Genomic DNA, 16,850 nt, shown 5'->3' with positions numbered 1-16,850 from the left:
CATGTTAAACATTGGTTTAAGATCTCCACCTTCATTTGAAAATTTTCCTTCATATTTGTTTTATATTCAGAACTTAACAGGCTTACTGTTACATGTTCTTCCAGTTGTATTCAAGGATAAAATAATGCTTATTTTAATTTTAGTCCATATTTTGTGAGTTCTCAAATCTTATTGCTGGTAAGGCATACCAGTTATAATTGGTTCTTTAGTTAATATAATATATGATTTGTTAGCACTTTTTGAGTAATTGACGAGTTTTAATTTTAGGATGATACAGTTATCTTTTAGAGCTTATATGTTGATGGTTAAAGTTTGAATCTGTATGAGGCGATTGATACAAGTGACTAAGATTTTGGAAAACCACAAAATCTATTTTGCTTCAAGTTGAAGCATGCACAACATATCCTCCCTAGATCAAAGTCAGACTGATAGGAGCATTTATAGACTTTTTGGTAATACTTTACAGAATTAGTAGGTTTGGGGGAGGGGCACATCTTAAGGTATGCTGTACATACCAGACATGGGAATGTCATCTCAGTAAGGCAGCTTCAGATACCAGATTTCAGTAACAGGTGTTGGATTAGGAAGAGTGATGTGTTTTCATCTCCCCTTGATGCCCTCTCTGTCTTTCTATGAAATGTGAGCTACCCTGTTTTGTGGGGGATGGCACCTCTTACAAAGGAGTCCTGTAACCCCTGTAAAAAATCTTGTGCCAGAATATTTAACTACTCTCCAAGATAATGATTGTGGATATGCTCGTATAAGTCTCTGGTTTTCTGCTGAATCACGTTTCCATCCAGAGTTTCCTGTGCTGCCTTTTCAGAATTCATTAAGGCTTTTATTGCTCATTTATCAGGCCTTTTGCATTTACTAAAACTGTGAAGTGAATTGCTTTTATTTCCTTACCAATTTAAGTTGATGATTTTAGAAATTATCAATTTAAAATTTATCTAAATCTTCACTTTTCTTGGATCCATCCAAGGCAGATTATTAAACTATTCATTATACATTTATATTATAGTATCAAGCCACAGTGTTCTAGAGCTAGTAGGACTTTGAGAGTAGTTTATTTTTTTAATAGAAGGAAAGATCATTTGTTTTTTCTTGAAGACTTCCAGATATTAAATTCTTTGTTCTTTGAGAAGCTAGATTTTTTTTCCCAATGTTAATGCCTCTCTCTCCTTTTATTTAATCCCATTTCAGGTTTTTTTTTAGTGTTTTCTAGGAATGAAAATTAGTATTATTTATTACAGTTGTGAAGTAGGATTGGTAGCTCAGAATCCTATTACCAAAAAATACCACTAAACAGGAAGTTCCTTGGGTTATAAATATTTCTAGGTGGTAGTATATATTTGATATAGGTGCACAGTAGTCTTGTTTCATAGAATTTGGGCAGTGTCTTAATGGATTTGATCTATCAACTTTTCCTGATGGCCAGTGTTGAAGATAAGTAGATTTCAGATATCTTAGCTTCTTGTGATTGGTTTCAGTTTGGTTTACTACATCTTGGTAAAGGCAGATAAATGTTAATTGCAATTGACTGTGTTTTTTAAAATTAATTTCCTGCCTACTTTATAGATAACAAAAAACTTCAGTGCATATACATGTGTGTGAAATGTTTTCTGATAGTGAATATGAAATTGGGAGGGCCAAATAGGCTAGAAGTCAAATTTTATGTTCAGCAATCAGAATGAATTAGTAAAGTCTTCATTAGGGAAACAGGAGTAAAAAACAGTCTTGTTACTCACACCCACTACCTATACTTGGCTCTCTTTATCCTTTATAATATAAGGTGAGTACAGACTCTATTGCTAAAGGTGAAAATTTGTTGACTATAAAAAGTCTTCATGCTTTAATATTGTTAAATAGTTAATTTTGTGATGCGTCACAGGTATCAGCATGTTAATAGTAAAAACTTCTAGCTACTTTAGAAATGGAATCCCCAAGAAAATGTTGCCGTTAGGTTTTTGTTCTTATTTTAACCTAGTTGGTAAATGTATTCTACTTGTTTAATGCTACAGTGTCTATTTCAGTAGCTTATAATAAAAGTATAGTTTTATAATAACCATTTTAATTCCTTGAATGATTCAATTATGTTCATTATATTTTGAAAGTAAGTAAAAATATTAATTTGGAATATGAAACAATAATTACTTTTTAATTGGTGTAGTAATGTTCTCTTAAGCATAATTTTATTCTAAAATTGTCTCTTTCTCTAAAAGAGATAAGATCAGTCTGATAGAGACTAGCTTTTGTTTCGCATACCTCTAGTCAGTTCATTCTCATTCTTCTACTGAAGGGATCTTTTTCACTTGCACACATATTTGATGTGGCACCCTCTACCATTGTTTACTACAAAGAAAGTCCCTCACCCTCTTTTGCCCTTTACTGCTTCTCCCATAATGAAGCTTATCGTTTTGGGAGAATACACACATTAAATTATGAGTTGTATGTCTGAGAGTCAGTATACTATCATGGTTAAAATCGGGGACTCTAGCAAATTGTATGGGTTCATGGCCCTTCTTTGGCACTTACCATATATAAAACCTTGGACGCATCAGATATATGACCTTGGGCAAATTACCCAACTTCTGCAGTTCTCAGTTTTCTCATCTAAAAATGAAGACTAAATAAGTGAATACATGAGGATTACATACATGTTACATAGTTCAGTTCAGTTCAGTCACTCATTCGTGTCCGACTCTTAGTGACCCCATGAATCACAGCATGCCAGGCCTCCCTGTCCATCACCAACTCCCGGAGTTCACGCAAACTCATGTCCATCGAGTCGGTGATGCCATCCAGCCATCTCATCCTGGGTCGTCTCCTTCTCCTCCTGCCTCTAATCCCTCTCAGCATCAGGGTCTTTTCCAGTGAGTCAACTCTTCACATGAGGTGGCCAAAGTACTGGAGTTTCAGCTTCAGCATCATTCCCTTCAAAGAAATCCCAGGGCTGATCTCCTTCAGAATGGACTGGTTGGATTTCCTTGCAGTCCAAGGGACTCGCAAGAGTCTTCTCCAACACCACAGTTCAAAAGCATCAATTCTTCGACTCTCAGCTTTCTTTATAGTCCAACTCTCACATCCATACATGACCACTGGAAAAACCATAGCCTTGACCAGACGGACCTTTGTTGGCAAAGTAGTGTCTCTGCTTTTGAATATGCTGTCTAGGTTGGTCACAACTTTCCTTCCAAGGAGTAAGTGTCTTTTAATTTCCTGGCTGCAGTCACCATCTGCAGTGATTTTGGAGCCCCCCAAAATAAAGTGTGATACTGTTTCCCTATCTATTTGCATGAAGTGATGGGACCAGATGCCATGATCTTAGTTTTAACTATGAAGATTATATAAATACATTTTAAAGCATTTAGAATATATTCCCTGGCATATAGTAGGTGGTCAATAAAAGTTATGTAATTATAGTTATGATAAAGTATTTTCAGTGACTGTAATCCAAGGGTCCTGATTTGGTGTGAGAGTTTCAAAGAATGGGAGAAAGAGCATTCTGAGCAGAGGTATCATCTTATGCAAAGGTCCAGAGGTGGAACCATCCCAAAGAAAAAGAAAAGCAAGAAGGCAAAGTGGTTATCAGAGGAGGCTTTACAAATAGCAGAAGAACAAAGAGAAGCAAAAAGCAAGGGAAAGGGGTAAAGGTACATCCAGTGAAACGCAGAGTTCCAAAAAATAGCCAGAAGAGACAAGAAGGCCTTCGTCAATGAACAGTGCTAATAATAGAAGAAAACAACAAAAGGGAAGAGACTGGAGAGCTCTTAAGGAAAATTGGAAACATCAAGGGAATATTCCGCCCAAAGATGGGCACAGTAAAGGATAAAAATGGTAGAGAACTAATAGACGCTGAAGTGATCAAGAGATGGAAAGAACACACAGAAGACCTGTATATAAAAGATCTTCATGGTTAGTCACCCAGAGTCAGACATTCTGGAGGGCCTTAAGAAGCATTGCTACTAGTAAAACTAGTGGGTGTGACGAAATTCCAGAACTATTCAGATCCCTGAAGGATGATGCCATCAAGGTTTTTTCTTTCATTATGTCAGCAAATCTAGAAGACCCAGCAGTGGCCACAGGATTGAAAATGGTCAATCCTCATCCCAATCCCCTAGAAAAGTAGTACCAAAGAATATGATAACCATTGGACAGTTGCACTCATCTCCCATGCTAGTAAAACCATGCATAAAATCTTTCATGCTAGGCTTTAGCGTTATGCAAACCAAGAACTTCCAGATGTCCAAGCTGGGTGTAGAAAAGGAAGAGGAACCAAAGATCGATTTGCCAACATTCACTGGATTATAGAGAAAGCAAGGGAATTTCAGAAAAACATCTATCTGTGTTTCTTTTGCTAGAGCCTTTGTGTGGATCCTGACAAACTGTGGGAAGCTCTTAAATGGGAATACCAGACCATCTTACCTATCTCCTGAGAAACCTGTGTGCAGGTCAAGAAGCAACAGTTAGAACCCTGTATGGAACAACTGATTGGTTCAAGATTGAGAAAGGAATACAATGGGGCTGTCTGCTGTCACCCTGTTTGTTTAACCTATATCCTGAGCACATCATGAGAAGTGCTGGGCTGGATGAATTACAAGCTGAAATCAAGATAGGTGGGAGAAACATCAACACAGATATGCGGATGATACTGCTCTAATGGCAGAAAGCAAAGAAGAACCAAATTAAGCTGAGGCATAAGGTTTGTGTTGAATTTTGAGATAATTACTATAGCAAAATTATGTGTTAAGGTCATGATCTATTTAGTTCAGTTCAGTTCAGTCGCTCACTCGTGTCCGACTCTTTGCGACCCCATGAATCACAGCATGCCAAGCCTCCCTGTCCATCACCAACTCCCGGAGTTCACTCACACTCACATCCATCGAATCAGTGATGCCATCCAGCCATCTCATCCTCTGTCGTCCCCTTCTCCTCCTGCCCTCAATCCCTCCCAGCATCAGTGTCTTTTCCAGTGAGTCAACGCTTCATGAGGTGGCCAAAGTACTGGAGTTTCAGCTTTAGCATCAGTCCTTCCAAAGAACACCCAGGGCTGATCTCCTTTAGAATGGACTGTATCCTTTAGGGAAAATTAAAAAGCGATATGAGAGTAAGAAAGTAACAAATTCAGTGTAGTGGTTATGAATGTAACATCATAGTGAAATATTGGTTGAGGGAAGTCTTCACCTAGATTTTTATACCTGATTTTCCTGTCTTTATGCATACCCTCTTAACCTGGCAATGGAATTTAACCTACTTTTCTTTACCACCTATCATTGTCCTTCCAGTCTTTCCCCTTGTTGACTATATTAAAAGTTTTTTGTTTCTTGGGCTTTCTCTCATTTCCAAGCACTTATCCATGCTGTCTCTGATGCCAGAGTTTGCTGCATCACCCATCCCACACACTTTGTGGTTTTTTTTTGTAATAAAAAAAAATTAACAAATTTTAATATATGTTCACATAGTACTTTATAATAATATCTTTCAGTCTGTTTCCCTCAGTTAAAGTTAGATATTTCCTTATTTGTGTTCCCAAAACATCTATACAGATATTCATAGAACAATTTTTTGTTTACAGGTTTTTTTCCTAGCTAGACTGTAAGCTTGTTCAAGACTTGGAGCTGTTACTCAGTTTTTGTGTTCATTAGCACAATTTTTGGCATAATTCATATAGTAAACCCTTAGCATGTTCATTGAAATGTAAAGAGAGATCAGTCAGGGGCCTTAAAAAAAATTAGTCCAGATCTTAAACTAAGATGATGAAAGGAAGAATGGCAAAAAAACATGAAAACCATGTGAAGAATGGATAGAACGTGATGATATGCAGAACAAAGAAGGAGAGAACAACTTGGAAAGTCAGTTTTAAATATTACTGATTAAGTTGATTAAAATGTGCTTCTCCTCAGATTGAAATGTCCTAGCAGCAGTTTAAAATATGATGCTGGAACCTTGGGAGATAGATTTCAAAATCAAACTACATTTGTTTGCTCTCAGGAAAAGGACCACTCTGCCATGGATTGTGTTTCTATTCCCTGGGAATAGGATTCCATGCCTGAGCCAACATTTCCAGCATCATAGACAGTAAAGGATTTTAGAGTAAAAGTTCCTTCCAGAGGTCTTGGTGAAAGAAAACTGTGCAAGATTAAGTATCATCTGTCCTGCCTTGGATATGGTCTGTTTTTTACTGTTTCTTATCTATCTAAATTTTTAAAGTTTCACTTGTATTTGTCCTAGTGTTGTTTCTGTGACCGTTTAAAAAGCTCCAGCCTTTTCTCTTATTCCTTCCCTTTTGTAATTACCATTCATCCCACCTGGATCAGGGGCCACTTTACCAGTCTTTGAAGTTGTTTGTTGGTTAAGATTATCTCACGTTTGAGTTTTTGTGAATTCTTCTGTGATTATTTTGACTTATTGAATTTGGCTTTGAAATATTATATTTAGATGTTAGGAATGTTAGACCTTAGGAATTCATGGCTAGTCCTAATTAAGTAATGAAGATGTTTACTGGGAAGATCCAGCCAACTTAGTGCTTCTGTTCTGCTTCTCAGTTTAATTCCTCTCTACTACATTTTGAGGTCACCTCTCGTTGTTTTTTTTTTTTTGCAGTGGGGGAAGTCAGGCCGATAGAATTAGTGTATGCTAGCTTATGTTATATATATTTATATATATATATGTATGTATGTGTGTATATATATATATTCTGATTAGTGCTTATGAACTCAAAGCAAATAAAAAATGTCTTAGTTACCTGTTTTAGATCTGTGTTCAAAAAGGCTTTAGAAACCTTGCCTTTGGTACATATGTATTGCGTGTATTTTTCTCGGTGAAATCTCAACTTTTGCTTCTCCTTTGTTAATAGATCTGGTATGAGAGTTGAGAAAGAAGGTGGTCAGTTAAAATGGGTGTAAACCCTCTGTATATTTTCTTGAAAAAACCTGAAAATTATATGTACCAAATATTTGAACAAATTTTATATGTAATGTAGAGTGAAGCGTGATTTTGTTTTTAAATTAGTTTTTAAAATTTCTGTTTACTGAGTTGACTTCAATATATATGGTATACCCAGTAATTTTAACATATTTTGGCCTAGTGTTAACATATCCCCTTTGATAAAAAGTAGATTTCTAGGTTCCTTTTATTCTTCCTTATTCTCTTCCAGGGGGTAATGTGAATATCTTACCCTTTCATATCCGTCCATTCTTATATTCATTAGTGTTAGAACTCTCTCAAAATATACCCTTTATATACCTCTTCATCACTTCTACCATACCACTGTATGCTGAGCCACCGTCGTCTCTCACACCTGTTTCCCTGTTTCCACTCTTGTCCCCTCTTGTCCATTCCTTACAGCTTAGCTGCAGTCATATTGAATGTATACTTACAGAAAATATGCCAAATTATGTCACTCTTAAACTGCCCCCCAAATCCTCTTCTTTTTTTTTTTTTTTAAAGCCATACTGTGTGGCTTGTAAGATTTTAGTTCCCCGACCAGGAACTGAACCTGGGTTTTAAATCTAATTCACATGAGTAGTCAATGGGAGCAAATTATAACAATGATAGTTCCTAGTATTATAGTTGATAAAATAATGATAAAGATGATTGGGTTTATTATTTCGGGAAGGACATGAACAAACATTTTCAGGGTACAGGCCGGATAGCTTAATTAGGTGACCTTATTACTTCCTGTTAAAGTCTGAGCAAAAGCTACTCAGCTAAATATGAACTAAAGTCTGAAGACAACTTCTGCTTTGTTGTATGTTTTTAGGCTATAAATCTCTTTAGGTGTAAAATATAGAAAGATATTTTTAAAGGAACTATTAATTTGTTCAGTTCAGTTCAGTTGCTCAGTCGGGTCTGACTCTTTGCGACCCCATGAATTGCAGCACGCCAGGCCTCCCTGTCCATCACCAACTCCCGTAGTTCGCTTAAACTCATGTCCATTGAGTTGATGATGCCATCCAGCCATCTCATCCTCTGTCATCCCCTTCTCCTCCTGCCCCCAATCCCTCCCAGCATCAGAGCCTTTTCCAGTGAGTCAACTCTTCGCATAAGGTGGCCAGAGTATTGGATTTTCAGTTTCAGCATCAGTCCTTCCAATGAACACCCAGGACTGATCTCCTTTAGAATGGACTGGTTGGATCTCCTTGCAGTCCAAGGGACTCTCAAGAGTCTTCTCCAACACCGCAGTTCAAAAGCATCAATTCTTCAGCGCTCAGCTTTCTTCACAGTCCAACTCTCACATCCATACATGACTACTGGAAAAACCGTAGCTCTGACTAGATAGACCTTTGTTGGCAAAGTAATGTCTCTGCTTTAGAATATGCTGTCTAGGTTGGTAATAAGTTTCCTTCCAAGGAGTAAGCATCTTTTAATTTTATGGCTGCAGTCACCATCTGCAGTGATTTTGGAGCCCCCAAAAATAAAGTCTGACACTGTTTCCACTGTTCCCCATCTATTTGCCATGAAGTGATGGACCAGATGCCATGATCGTAGTTTTCTGAATGGTGAGCTTTAAGCCAACTTTTTCACTCTCCTCTTTCACTTTCATCAAGAAGCTTTTTAGCCTCTCTTCACTTTCTGCCATAAGGGTGGTGTCATCTGTGTATCTGAGGTTATTGATGTTTCTCCCAGCAATCTTGAGTCCAGCTTGTGCCTCTTCCAGCCCAGTGTTTCTCATGATGTACTCTGCATAGAAGTTAAATAAGCAGGGTGACAATATACAGCCTTGATGTACTGCTTTTCCTATTTGGAACCAGTCTGTTGTCCCATGTCCAGTTCTAACTATTGCTTCCTGACCTGCATACAGGTTTCTCAAGAGGCAGGTCAGGTGGTCTGGTACTACCATCTCTTTCAGAATTTTCCACCATTTCTTGTGATCCACACTGTCAAAGGCTTTGGCATAGTCAATAAAGCAGAAATAGATGTTTTTCTGCAACTCTCTTGCTTTTTTGATAATCCAGTGGATATTGGCAATTTGATCTCTGGTTCCTCTGCCTTTTCTAAAACCAGCTTGAACATCTGGAAGTTCATGGTACACGTATTACTGAAGCCTGGCTTGGAGAATTTTGAGCATTACATTACTAGCATGTGAGATGAGTGCAATTGTGCGGTAGTTTGAGCATTCTTTGGCGTTGCCTTTTTTTGGGATTGGAATGAAAACGGACCTTTTCCAGTCCTGTGGCCACTGCTGAGTTTTCCAAATTTGCTGGCATATTGAGTGCAGCACTTCCACAGCATCATCTTCTAGGATTTGAAATAGCTCCACTGGAATTCCATCACCTTCACTAGCTTTGTTTGTAGTGATGCTTTCTAAGACCTACTTGACTTTACATTCTAGGACGTCTGGCTCTAGTGATCACACCATCGGGATTATCTGGGTCATAAAGATCTTTTTTGTACAGTTCTTCTGTGTATTCTTGCCACCTTCTTAATATATTTTGCTTCTGTTAGGTCCATACCATTTCTGTCCTTTATCGAGCCCATCTTTGCATGAAATGTTCCCTTGGTATCTCTAGTTTTCTTGAAGAGATCTCTAGTCTTTCCCATTCTGTTGTTTTCTTCTATTTCTTTTCATTGGTTGCTAAGGAAGGCTTCCTTAATCTCTCCTTGCTATTCTTTGTAACTCTGTATTCAGATGCTTCTATCTTTCCTTTCCTCCTTTGCTTTTCGCTTCTCTTCTTTTCACAGCTATTTGTTTAAGCCTTCCTCAGACAGCCATTTTGCTATTTTTGCATTTCTTTTTCATGGGTATGGTCTTGATCCCTGTCTCCTGTACATTGTCATGAACCTCTGTCCATGGTTCATCAGGCACTCTGTGTATCAGATCTAGTCCCTTAAATCGATTTCTCACTTCCACTGTGTAATCATAAGGGATTTGATTTAGGTCATACCTGAAAAGTCTAGTGGTTTTCCCCACTATCTTCAATTTAAGTCTAAATTTGCCAATAAGGAGTTCATGATCTGATACTGAAAACTAGACAATCTGATCACATGGACCACAGCCTTGTCTAACTCAGTGAAACTAAGCCATGCCATGTGGGGCCACCCAAGACGGACAGGTCATGGTGAAGAGGTCTGACCTAATGTGGTCCACTGGAGAAGGGAATGGCAAACCACTTAAGTATTCTTGCCTCGAGAATCCCATGAACAATATGAAAAGGCAAAATGATAGGATACTGAAAGAGGAACTCCCCAGGTCGGTAAGTGCCCAATATGCTACTGGAGATCAGTGGAGAAATCACTCCAGAAAGAATGAAGGGATGGAGCCAAAGAAAAAACAATACCCAGTTATGGATATGACTGGTGATAGAAGCAAGGTCCAATGCTGTAAAGAGCAATATTGCATAGGAACCTGGAATGTTAGTTCCATGAATCAAGGCAAACTGGAAATGGTCAGACAGGAGATGGCAAGAGTGAACGTCAACGTTCTAGGCATCAGCGAACTAAAATGGACTGGAATGGGTGAATTTAACTCAGATGACCATTATATCTACTACTGTGGGCAGGAATCCCTTAGAAGAAATGGAGTAGCCATCATGTCAACAAGAGAGTCCGAAATGCAGTACTTGGATACAGTCAAAAACAGCAGAATGATCTCTGTTCGTTTCCAAGGCAAACCATTCAGTATTACTGTAATCCAATCCTATGCCCCAACCAGTAACGCTGAAGAAACTGAAGTTGAACGGTTCTATGATGACCTACAAGACCTTTTAGAACTAACACCCAGAAAAGATGTCCTTTTCATTATAGGGGACTGGAGTGCAAAAGTAGGAAGTCAAGAAACACCTGGGGTTACAGGCAAATTTGGCCTTTGAGTATGGAATGAAGCAGGGCAAAGGCTAATGGAATTTTGCCAAGAGAACACACTGGTCATAGCAAACACCCTCTTCCAACAATACAAGGGAAGACTCTACACATGGACATCACCAGATGGTCAACACCAAAATCAGATTGATTATATTCTTTGCAGCCCAAAATGGAGACATTTTATACAGTCAGCAAAAATAAGACCAGGAGCTGACTGTGGCTCAGCTCATGAACTCCTTATTGCCAAATTTAGACTTAAATTGAAGAAAGTAGGGAACCACTAGACGATTCAGGTATGACCTAAATCAAATCCCTTATGATTATACAGTGGACGTGAGAAATGGATTTACGAGACTAGATCTGATAGAGTGCCTGATTAATTTGTTAGAACATACGTAATCTTCTTTGGGCAACCCTAACCCTAACCCCAGATCCTCTCAAGCTGAGTGCCATGGCCACTAGCTGTGGAATCCACTTAATTTCTTTCCTGACTCCGTATCTAGCACTGCATTGTTCGATGCTGTAGCCATTGGTAACCACAGCTCCTGAGCCCTTGAAACATAGCCAGTCCAACTTCAGATGTGCTTGCAGATTGGTGATGGTCCTGAAGCTATTCTGTAACTCTGACTGTAATTTTAGGGGCTAGAATCCCATACACCTATCCACCAACTGTCTAAGTAGTCCCTAAAAGGAAAAAGATTTTTTTAAAATAAGTTTTGTTTCAGCAAAGTGACAGTGGAAAAAAATACTTTATTGTCTGCAAATTAAGGCTCTTTACACATGAGATTTAAAAGGTTTGTTGTAAAAAAAACTTAAAGATACATTTAATTCCCTTTAAATCATAATTGCTACTGAGTTATAATTCTAGAAAAGGAAAATCACAGGAAAATGGCATGGAACTTACAGAATTCAAAAAAATTTCAGGAGAGTACCAGGATATCTCTTCTCAATTTTACATACATGAGTTAATTCAAATGGAGCAAAGTGAACTCTTCTTTTGACAATTCTGATATAACATTTATCATAAAAACCAACTAATAGACTCTTAGAATTCTGAAATTAATTGTACAGAATAAAAAACTTCTTTCTACAATAGACTGGTTCCAAATTGTAAAAGGAGTATGTCAAGGCTGTATATTGTCACCCTGCTTATTTAACTTATATGTAGAGTACATCATGTGAAATGCCAGGGTGGAAGAAGGACAAGCTGGAATCAAGATTGCTGGGAGAAATATCAATAACCTCAGATAGGCAGGTGACACCATCCTTATGGCAGAAAGCAAAGAGGAACTAAAGAGCCTCCTGATGAAAGTGAAAGTAGAGAGTGAAAAAGCTGGTTTAAAACTCAACATTCAAAAAACATCATGGCATCAAGTCCTGCCACTTCATGGCAGCTAGATGGGGAAACAGTGGAAATAGCGAAAGACTTAATTTTCTTGGCCTTCAAATTCACTGCAGACAGTGACTGCAGCCAAGAAATTAAAAGTTGCTTGCTTCTTGGAAGAAAAGCTCTGACCAACCTAGACAGCATATTAAAAAGCAGAGACGTTACTTTACCAACAAAGGTCCATCTAGTCAAAGCTATGGTGTTTCTAGTTGTCATGTATGGATGTGAGAGTTGGACCATAAACATGGCTGAGTGCTGAAGAATTGATGCTTTTTAACTGTAGTGTTGGAGAAGACACTTGAGAGTCCCTTGAACTACAAGGAGATCAAACCAGTCAATCCTAAAGGAGATCAATCCTGAATATTCATTCATTGGAAGGACTGATGCTGAAGCTGAAGCTCCGCTACTTTGGCCACCTGATGTGAAGATCTGACTCACTGGAAAAGACCCTGATGTTGGGAAAGATTGAAGGCGGGAAGAGAAGGGGATGACAGAGGATGAGATGGTTGGATGGCGTCACCTAGTTGATGGACATGAGTTTGAGCAAGATCCGGGAGTCGGTGATGGCATGCTGCAGTCCATGGGGTTCCAGAGTCGGACTGACTGAGCGACTGAACTGAACCTAACCTGAGAGGTTTTACTTTTTTGAAAGCAAAACTAAACATATAAAATGCCTAGACAGAGGAAGACAAAAATGTTTCTCTTCCATCAATACCAAATTTGCCCAGACTCCCTGGGTGTTTGCCTGAGGGAGAGAAAACACAAATATGTAGCATCTCAGTTTCGTACAGATTTAACATGGAACTTGAGATATTAAGTGATTATTAAATAGCTTGGGTGATTTCAACAGACTTGCATATCACATTTGGCCTTTAAAGCCTGCAGTCTTACCAGTTTATCATATCTACTGGTAAATGGTAGTAACTACAGTCTTTATTTTGAAATGAGAAGAAATTGTTTATTCTTACTTAGAGTGGCAAAAGAATACACTTATTCATAATGTACCAGATGGATGTCAAATTTGATGAATTTTTCCCCCAATTTTTTTGTGAAAGCATGTAGTTACTGTATGTTCTCAAGTCTTTATATATAAATCTCTCCTGTCATGACATTTCAGTTGACTTTGAATTACAAAGTGTACTACTAGGGATAGACACATTGACCTGAAGTAAATAACCTGTCAGTTTTGGAAGTTTCATAGAGGTCATGTTGGGGGGAAAAGTTAGCAGAAATTTAGCAGTTACAATGATGAGTGCTCAAAATTACTAGTGTTGGATGTGATAAAGACTTAAAACACAAGAGTAAGCAGGTTATTTACTGAAGATCTTAAATTTACACCAGGATGATGAATGAAAAGTTTATCTTACTGTTAACATGAATGAAAGCTTGTGACTTGAGATAAAATTTCCAGTATGCTATTCATGGGCTCAAAAAGTGCTTTATCTCAAAAACTTAGCTTATTAGTGAAGATGATACACTTTGGAAAACAGCTAGTTTAGAAAGTAGATATAGTGATGTCAGAGACACTCCTGGATATAAGAATCCTCAGATACTTAAGGATTATTCATACTGAATAATAATTATTCATATTGAATAATAGTGAAGATACATGTGAAAATTTTGAATAGTTAAACCCAAATATGTTTTAAAAAATCTTTGTATGGAAAATATTTTGGGTTGCCATTTTTCAAGAATAGTGATGTTTTTTCTTGTAAAGGAATTGGAATCTTTGCATACACCAGAGTTTAAGTTTCTCCTCTTACTTTCAGGACCTGCAAATAAACATTTACTACTACATTGTTGCGAGTTTCTCACCTGTCCCCTTAATCCTTAGTTGACCTGTTTCTTTATCTTAGCAGTACTCCCTCCATTTTATGTTTTTTACATAGGAGTAAGGTAAAGCTTGACATTTTCCAAAATATTATTCTTGATAAAAGTAATATTTTTGTTTAGGTGACAAACAGCATGTTTGGTGCTTCAAGAAAGAAGTTTGTAGAGGGGGTCGACAGTGACTACCATGACGAAAACATGTACTACAGCCAGTCTTCTATGTTTCCACATCGGTCAGAAAAAGATGTAAGTTAACCGGTTAAGCTGTATTTACAGTGTATGTCTGTTTCTTTCTGATTCCTCAAAAGCAGTATATGAACTGCAGAGTACCATCTTTGGTTGAGTGACTCTGTTTTAGGCGCAGTGGTAGGCCCTTAGGATACCAAAATGATGAACTTTCTAACATTCTAATTGGAAACAAAATGTTGTATGATTTCAAGTTGGGATATGGTAATACTGTGCTAGGAAGTATTTAAGACATGAGGTAAATGTGATATTACTTCTAGATCATTGATTTTTAAAATTTATGAAATAAGTTTTCCTATTAAAATACTACTTTTATAAAGAACAGAAAGCTGATTTGTACAGATTTAAAGCTTTAATGGCAGGCTTCAGTGAAACTTTCTTTGCTTTGTACTATTCTGGTTATAGTCCTAGACCTCAGATAGGAAGACACCTCTTCTCTGTTAGCTGTAGGGATGCTGCAGTAGAAAAATATTGAACTGTATTCACAACATGGAAGATTGTGTATTAAAGAAGTATGAATTAAATGCTTTGGAAGGTTATTAGTTCAGTAATCTCATTTGTAATGAAAGGATTTAGAACACAGCCAAGCCATAATTAGCAAGCTGATAAAGTATTTTAAAATAAATTCCATTGTTATTTTCAAATTCTGGTAAGCTGCTTTAAATTATACACTGTATACTGCAGTCAAACCAGTTGCATTCTTGTATTTTGTACTTGCCAAACTTTTTCCTCCCCTTTCAAACTTTTATAAACTTGTTATTCCTAATTTCTCTATAGCAATTTACTCTAGGTATCAACCTAATGAGATTCTTGCTGATGTTTTAAAACACTTACAAAATTTTAAGATATACAACAAATGCCCTCATTTTTCATTAAAGTTAATCATTAGTAAATTACTTCCTTTATCTTTTAGAATTTTACAAATAGGTTATTCAAGGTTTAAGCTAGAATTTTCACGGGGTTTGGTTTTGTTTTTCTATTTTGATGTTATTCCTTTTTAGTTGACAGTTGTGTCATTTTGGCAACTAACTATTAAATGCATTATTGCTGCTGCTGCTGCTGCTAAGTCGCTTCAGTCGTGTCCGACTCTGTGCGACCCCAGAGATGGCAGCCCACCAGGCTTCCCCGTCCCTGGGATTCTCAAGGCAAGAACACTGGAGTGGGTTGCCATTTCCTTCTCCAATGCATGAAAGTGAAAAGTGAAAGTGAAGTCGCTCAGTCGTGTCCGACTCTTAGCGACCCCATGGACTGCAGCCCTTCAGGCTCCTCCGTCCATGGGATTTTCCAGGCAAGAGTACTGGAGTTAGGACTCTTCAAATTCAGTGTTTGGTGGTTGAGTAGCTCACAGAATAGTGTCATCTGATTAATTTTCTGTTATTTTACTGCCTTTCTAGCTACTTGCTATTTGATGTAAATTATAATTGAATTTTTTAACATAAATTTCTAAGGTTAAGTTTTGATATTACAGTTAATAATTTGGGCTGTCTTTCTGGTAGCATCATTGCAGAAACTTATTTGTGTGGTGTGTTACTCTGATTGTACAGTACAAGTTAAGATTGATGCAAAAATGGTGTTGCACTATTGCTTATTGATGGAAAGTATTCATTCTGATCAGAAAGATAAGAAGCTGTCTAACTGAAATTCTTAAAGCATTTTCAGAGAATGAATGACAGGGATATCTGTCTTCTAAGGAACAGAAATAATGTATGTCAAAATTTTTTAGTCAGAATTATTATATACTTGGGTATACATATGCTGGTTACTACTCCGGATTAGTTGTTTGTCTTGGAAATATCAGAATGATTTGCTTCAAAAAAACTTCTTTTAAAAATTAATTAAGAAGGTAGTAAGACATAGGGATTAAGAATTTGGGCTCTAACACAGTGCAGATATGGGTTTGGATCTTGGCTTTGCCCATTAGCAAAAACTTCAAGCCTCAGTTTTCTCATCTGAAAATGGAAATGATAATACTGTAGGCTACTTATGAATTTCTGCTATTGCTGAATCTTTTTTCATTAGAAAACAGTACAGAGATACTGCACAAATTTTAGAAAATATGCATGGAGCAGGGAGAGGAAAAATTACCTGTAATGGTGCAAGTTGGGAGTAATTTATTGCTAAACTTTTTGATTTTATAGTTCAAATATTTTTATTTAAAAATATATTTAGTTGAATCTCTGAGCCATATTGACAGATTTTTCACTAGAAAGTTTGTACCAATTTTTACTGTCATCAGCGCCCTTAAGAATACCACCTATTTACCTTTAAACTTTTGCCAGTAGACAAAAGAAACTTACTGTTGTAATATAATGTGCATTAAAATATTGCTAAATTTACACACACACACGCGCACACACACACACACCAGTGATATTTTTTTTCTGTTTAATTGGCCATTTTTATTTCTTCCTTTGTGGATTACTGCTTTTATGCCATTTTCTGTTTCTCTGTTGAAATTTTAGGTCTTATTTATTTGTTAGTGTTTCCAATATATTAAGATTATAACCTTCTGTTATTTGTCACAAATTTTGTTTTTTCAGTTTTTTGCTTTCAGGCTGTTTTTTTTTTCTTTAAATATAAGAAT

The 16,850-nt window shown here is 37.1% G+C and overlaps 1 protein-coding gene across 3 annotated transcripts in view; it reads left to right on the top strand.

Annotated features, from left to right (window-relative positions):
* The window catches only part of CNOT2 (CCR4-NOT transcription complex subunit 2), a 126,101-nt gene that overhangs the window by 70,499 nt on the left and 38,752 nt on the right, over window positions 1–16,850 (top strand). For all 3 annotated transcript variants that reach the window (XM_068969828.1, XM_068969830.1, XM_068969831.1), the window contains exon 3: window positions 14,144–14,266. In XM_068969828.1, coding sequence (XP_068825929.1) covers window positions 14,144–14,266 — 123 coding nt within the window. The remainder of the gene's footprint in view (window positions 1–14,143; window positions 14,267–16,850) is intronic.

Source organism: Capricornis sumatraensis, chromosome 4, assembly GCF_032405125.1.
Source record: "Capricornis sumatraensis isolate serow.1 chromosome 4, serow.2, whole genome shotgun sequence".
Taxonomy (NCBI): domain Eukaryota; kingdom Metazoa; phylum Chordata; class Mammalia; order Artiodactyla; family Bovidae; genus Capricornis; species Capricornis sumatraensis.
The sequence above is the reverse complement of the archived record's forward strand: the minus strand, read 5'-3'. Positions and strand labels throughout refer to the sequence as shown.